Raw genomic sequence first — 7,076 nt, forward strand, 5'->3', positions numbered from 1 at the left:
ATCATACTTGCGATGTTATCACTAATATCTAAAACTTACCATACTTGCGATGTTATCACTAATATCTAAAACTTACTATACTTGTAATGTTATCACTAATATCTGAAACTTATCATACTTGCAATGTTATCACTAATATCTGAATCTTACCATACTGATGATGTTATCACTAATATCTGAAACTTATCATACTTGCGATGTTATCACTAATATCTGAATCTTACCATACTGATGATGTTATCACTAATATCTGAAACTTACCATACTGATGATGTTATCACTAATATCTGAAACTTATCATACTTGCGATGTTATCACTAATATCTGAAACTTACCATACTTGCGATGTTATCACTAATATCTGAATCTTATCATACTTGCGATGTTATCACTAATATCTGAAACTTATCATACTTGTGATGTTATCACTAACATCTGAAACTTATCATACTTGCGATGTTATCACTAATATCTGAATGATAAGTTTCAGATATTAGTGATAACATCGCAAGCATGATAAGTTTCAGATATTAGTGATAACATCACAAGTGTAATTTTGATTAAATTTTGAATGTAAGAAGGTTGTGACATGCAAACTTTGACCTGTTTGTATCCAGAAGGTTAATACTGTTATGGATCAGGAAATAATAAGAGCAGTGTTTTGAGAAGTAGGTGGTCTATTTTAAACTTGGATGTACAATTGTAGATAAAAAAAAATTGATAAGTCTCATTGGTATAATCACAATTAATGGAGCAGGTGATGCATTGTGTTTACTTACATTTGGACTTTCTGCTGTCATTGGTAGCTGCAGCAGCCATACAATGCCATCATAATAAGTAAATCTTAATCAGAGTTTTTATTAAGGCTGTGGTACTCTGAACATTTTTCACCTTTCACCTAGGTTTCATTCATCCACGGCAGGCTGCAGCCCCCTGTCAGATCATTATGATCATGACACTTAAGTGCTGGCAAGGCGTGTTCTCGATGAGAATATTTGGTGATGAGATTCAAACCCGTGACCCACAGATCCTGAGTTAAATGCCATAACTATCAGGTCATAGCTATTTTAATTATGATTTAAATGAAAACAAGTAGCAAAAAAATAAAGAAATGCTTCTGTAGGCTTGCTGAAACAAAAACAACATGCATTTTGAATTATATAATTTAGGCTGATGTCTACCATCTTCAAAATATTATGTGAAATAACCATTTATAAATGGAATGAAACATCAAGTATTGAAACACAGATTTTCAGAGAGGTAAACAGATATAGTAATTGTGAAATATTGCTTATTTTGCTATAAGTACCCCACCATGCAAGCGTGGTAGAATTCAGAATTTATTGATAACATCATCAGTATGGTAAGATTCAGATATTAGTGATAACATCGCAAGCATCTATTTTATTATCAAGTAGTGAAAGTACCTGGCTTTGCTCGGGTTATTAGGTTGATAGTGTGTGTATTCTGAACCCATTTTAGCATAAAAGTATAACCTATATACTTTTGTTGTTATGCAACATGACATAAAAACCATTGTTGGAACACATTGTTACCAAACCCCACTGGCTTTTCTACACATTAGAAGTTGTTATATGAGGAACCACTTCTTTTCTATGTGGTTTTTCAATAGCTTGCCTCACTAAAAAGATGCGCACACATATGGATAAGTAATGATACCCAGGTACACACCCTCAGGGGCCACTTAGCATGGGTGCAAAATTTCAGGTTTTTTAGGTTCTTTCCTCTTGGAGCTATGTCAATCACACACACACACACAGACTAACAGACACATCAATTTATTATTATAGATGTATGTAAATAAACTTGGCATCAAAATATAGTTAATACATCAATTTTTAATATTATGCTAGTTTTAATTCTTAATTTTAAAATGAAATGTTTAAATAAATTCTCAATCTTTGCTTCTTTGTATCAATTGACACTCATTCGCTTCAAATCACCATTTTAGATATTCTTACTACATCTTTACAATGTCCTGAGTTTAACATAAATTATATACTTATAGTATACATATTGCTAAGATGTATTCTAAATTTATAGACTCCAATCTTTTAACTTTACAGAAATATAAACCATAAAGTCAAACCCATGTGCCACACCCTTCTATCACATCATGAAGAGTGCAAGTTTTAGTTCAACTAAATGGATGATAAGCTTTAATAGAACAAGCTTTAGTTCAGCTAAATGGATAAGATTAAATATTCTTACCAAGTTATCAGCATCAAATATTTGAACTTCTCCAATGGTAGTGCTGCCTGGATAGGCCAAGAAGCAGTTCTCATTACTTGTTGAAAGTGCACAAATTCCATTAGGATTAGGTGGTGTATCTCTTATCGTATGTAAAACCTTCATGTCCCTGATGTTGTGAATATACAGACTTTCCTCCAGACAGACAACAAGTCTCTGAACAAAAGAAAATGTACCTTTACTACTATTTTAAAAACTTTTATCAGTCTAAAACCCAACCTAATGGTCTTTAATTTTAGTCAATCCAATGTTGTGTCAAGAGCATGGGAAATTCTGCATTTTTTAAATCTATGACACCCTGAAACAAGCAACTGAGGCATCAGCCACACTAAACATATGTTGTTTGTGGCTCATTATTATAAATCTTAGCATAAAAGAAAGTAAATAAAGGATAAGAGCATTTGTGGCATGAATTACACTAGTTACGAGTAACAAAATAATAAGTTACTGTACTAACACAGGTACTCAAGAGAACCTCGGAACTACTTCTTACAATGTTAATATCAATTTACTAGTGATGCATCAGCCCAGGATGTTGCGTGTTGAAAACTGGTACTCAAGAGAACTCGGAACTACTTTTTACAATGTTAATATCAATCCACTAGTGATGCAGTATATATTTTTGCATCATGTTACAGATAATGAAGACATCTGCATTGTGGAGAGGCTTTTCTCTTCAAGTCTTGTGGCTGTTGTCAGTCTTTCTTCTCCTCGCAAGCTCAAAGTCTGCCATTTCAAGAAAGGAACAGAAATTTGCAATTACAGCTACTCTAATACTATCCTAGCTGTCAAATTAAACAGAGTTGTGAGTACTGAATCCGTAAACATTTCATTTAGAATAAGTACGTTAATTGCCAGTTATGGTATTATATGGTAAAGCGATGAACACAATATAAGTGATAAAAAATCATACAAGACCTGTTTTTTTTATACATTTTTCTTACTTTGCACTTCTCAGATTTCAAATCAAAGACATTTGTCTCGCACTCGAACTCATCAGCTAAATTGGATATGACAGCTGACATGAATATATCCAAAGCACTGTTTTTATATTCTTTTGATTAGAATTCCATAGTGAACTAATAAGGAGAAATTTAGAAAAACAAACATTGGCAATCTATTGTAACTTTTATCACTGATACAAGGCCTATTTAGTGTTTGACTTGTAAGGTAGTTAGTGGTTGTCTGTGTTTGTAGAATAAACGTAAGATTAAAGTCCTAAAACAGACTTAACGTCCGTTTCTTTCTGCTTCCGTAAATTATTTTTAAAAACTTGCAGTTTTGACCGTTTTAATGGTATTAACGAAGGTCATCTAAAAAAGTCCAATCCTTTGACTTGTAAGGTAGTTAGTGGTTGTCTGTGTTTTAGACTAAACATAAGATTAACGTCCGTTTCTTTCTGCTTCCGTAAATTATTTTTAAAAACTTGCAGTTTTGACCGTTTTAATGGTATTAACGAAGGTCATCTAAAAAAGTTCAATCCTTGTAATTCCAATTATTTTTAGCACCTAAAATTACTTAGAATGGAATAGTGAAGAAAATTCACTACTGTAAAGTAAAATAATTGATATTTACAAAATATTTACTTGAATACATAACTGTTACTTTCTTAATAAGGAATAGTTGAAAACAAATTTAACCAGAAAATCTGACGTAACTAGATTTGAGATCACTTTTACATTTTTTGTTCAGTTATCGATAGTTTTTACCAGTTTGTGTATTTCATCGTACTTTTCATCCATGTTATACGATATATTCCATTTTTTACTGTATCATTGAGGAACTTAATAATCAAGATGTTGAACATGTCTTGATGACCTTTTACTTAATTGATGTATTTCACACCTTCGTGCACTCGAAACATCAGTTATTGACGTTGGTTGATGTTTTGAAAATTTACTGTATATAGGTCTAGAAAAATACCAAACAGTTGATATTTAGATTAAGTATCAATCAAAACTCTTGAATTGGGTAAGTTCTAAATCCACATACTGAACAATTCAGAAAATAATCCTTGTAATAAAAAATATGCATGATAAAATTATATTAATTGAATAAGTATGTTTTGCAAGTCTTACCATATTGTGTTTTTCAATGTAAGGAGTTACAAAATAAAGTTTGAATATTCTAAATTGCATGTAAGTGTTATAATGATAACTTATGATCATTTGACATTATGGTTGAAACTTGAAGCTTATATTCTATATTATGTAGAAAGACTGGTAAGCCTTATCATGCTAAAATGACAATAACAAGAACAGCTTTTGATAAAGTCTGATATCCTGTAGGATGTAAAGTAGATTGTCTCAAACATGGACAAGTTTAGATAAATTATAACGTTGCTTTTTGGCTTACTTAAAGGAATCGAATGACTATCTCCACTACTTGTACATTAAAAATAGCAATTTTTAATCTATGAAAGAGTTCAGAAATTCTTAAAATGTATTTGTGCTGATAAATAGAGGCTTGGTAGTTAGTGGTATTTGGTAATTGATTAAGGATTAGGTGATGAGCACAATATGTGATTTATACAAACCATCTACTCCACCACCAAAAGAGCTGCAGTTATCCTAACCAACGTAAGTTGATGAAAACAAACCTCTAAAGTCTAACACATTTTTAGAGTGTCAGCAAAAAGTCAATGGATGGACATTTACCATAGCAATCTTTAATTGATGTTCATATTGTTATATTAACATAGAATTGATCGGGCTTTAACTGGATTGCTGTAAACTCCAGCTGTGTAGATTTCGAGAAACCTCAAAAATCTTTTCTGGTAATTAATAGCCCAATCAAATAAAAACTTTGACGTACACTGTTACTTTGTGGATGTCTCATTGTTTTTTTTATTAATTTCTGAAAAAAATTGAAGGGGGTTCAGACCCCCTCACCCTTCTAGATCTATGGCTACTTATAAAACGTTAAATATTAGGTATTGGTTTCTGAAAAACAGATGTATGGAGCACAGATCCCCTGAACCCCTCCCATAGATCTGGACCTGCTTCTACAACATTAAAGAATACAGTTAGGTTATTACAAATTAGAGACAATGTAAGAAAACCCAGTACATTTACACTTTATTTGATACTTAATTAACCTGATAATTGTTTATGAATGCTACCCGCCAGCAGTTTAAAATACGTGACAATGGCAGATAGTTTTAGTAGCTGTGCAATAAGAAAGACGGGTCGAGCAGGTTTAATGGGAATTGAACTGAAGACCCTCTAATCATGAGGCTACTCCATCATGAAACTTTGTGCTTAACAATAAAGATAATGGCAGTATTCATTTACTTGGATAGTTAGAATGGTCAAAAAAGTAATATTTGAGAACATTTATTTTAATTAATTGATTATTTTAATTGGTACTAATCGATGTAAATGCTCATAGACAATCGATTAATTGATTAAATCACCCAGCTTTACTGATAGATTAATTCTAAGTGAAGTTTTCTTGCTTACAGATCAGTAGATTCCCTGATACTCGGTTAAAGAGAACATGACATTTTGATCTATTTTATAGTGTCTTCAGTATTGTATGCTCTACAGTTTAAAGGAGTCCTCTTTTCTTGCATCAATATTAAGGAGACATGGTGGAAATGTTGAGGGACATCTTTGAGACATACTAAACAGTATGATTCACGAACAGTTGTATTTAGTTGATGGAATAGGATCGTGTTATTTGTAATAATTCTACAATACCGTTTAGGTCTCCAAAGCAAAATCTAAAGTGATCTGTGTGGATATAGCATATTAGACATATGAAAAGTACCTGTGTTCAATTCATAACACCTGGGTTGGTTAGTTAGAAACAGTATTGTTTTTTCTAGTGATATTATGAAGTTGTGTTGTGTGTGTCCACGATAGTTAGAAACAGTATTGTTTTTTCTAGTGATATTATGAAGTTGTGTTGTGTGTGTCCACGATAGTTAGAAACGTTGTGTTGTGTGTGTCCACGAGTTGAACTTCTGTTTTATATTATTTATTATAAATCACAAACAATATCGGTGATATCTTTTGATTTAAAAACATCATAAAATCTTATTTCAGGTGATTTGTTTAAAATGATATATTTATGCCAGTATATTTTGTTTTATTATTCCTTATAAACACTATCATATTAATTTTTTTGTTTTCTACTTTATTGGCTTTCTCCATATGATTTATTGTAATCATTTTGTGCATTGTTTGTTTATTTTCAATTAGTTTCAGTTCATTGTTTAACTTTTTTCATAGATTTCCTTTGATGTTTTTACAATTTTTTTCTCTTCCCCCCAAAATGCTGTGCATAAAAAAAAGAAAAAGAAAATGGACTATGCTGTTAATGTTTCTTTATTTGAAAATTTTTAAATACAACGTATCTCTTGTTAGAGGTTAATTCTGTCATAACATTGTTTTTGTTTTTCATCCTCGAAGGTTCCATTCAGGTAAATATTTTGTTATGAAACACAAATTTGTTTCATTTCTTGTGAAGTATTTTTAAGTCTATTGATAGCATCAAGTTTCCAAAGAATGGTTCCTTTAGTTCACTCTGTTTTCTGTATCTATTTAAAAATAATGTTTTACCACTTGTCACTAACCTCATCACCTATGTCCTAAAACTCAATAAAAAAAAAAAGAGAACTTTAAAAGGATTGTTTTTTTTTCCACTGATATTATGAAGTTATGTTGTGTGTGTCCACGATAGTTAGAAACAGTATTGTTTTTTCTAGTGATATTATGAAGTCGTGTTGTGTGTGTCCACGATAGTTAGAAACAGTATTGTTTTTTCTAGTGATATTATGTATTCAAAATTAACCAAATGTT

At 31.3% G+C, this 7,076-nt stretch overlaps 1 protein-coding gene across 1 annotated transcript in view; it reads left to right on the forward strand.

Annotated features, from left to right (window-relative positions):
* LOC106473437 (WD repeat domain phosphoinositide-interacting protein 2-like) overlaps positions 1-7,076 on the forward strand; it is a 35,148-nt gene that overhangs the window by 10,879 nt on the left and 17,193 nt on the right. Inside the window, exon 3 of the mRNA XM_013934117.2 lies at positions 2,910-3,076. Within this exon, the coding sequence (XP_013789571.2) occupies positions 2,910-3,076 (167 nt within the window). The remainder of the gene's footprint in view (positions 1-2,909; positions 3,077-7,076) is intronic.

Source organism: Limulus polyphemus, unplaced genomic scaffold, assembly GCF_000517525.1.
Source record: "Limulus polyphemus unplaced genomic scaffold, Limulus_polyphemus-2.1.2 Scaffold6175, whole genome shotgun sequence".
Classification (NCBI taxonomy): Eukaryota; Metazoa; Arthropoda; class Merostomata; order Xiphosura; family Limulidae; genus Limulus; species Limulus polyphemus.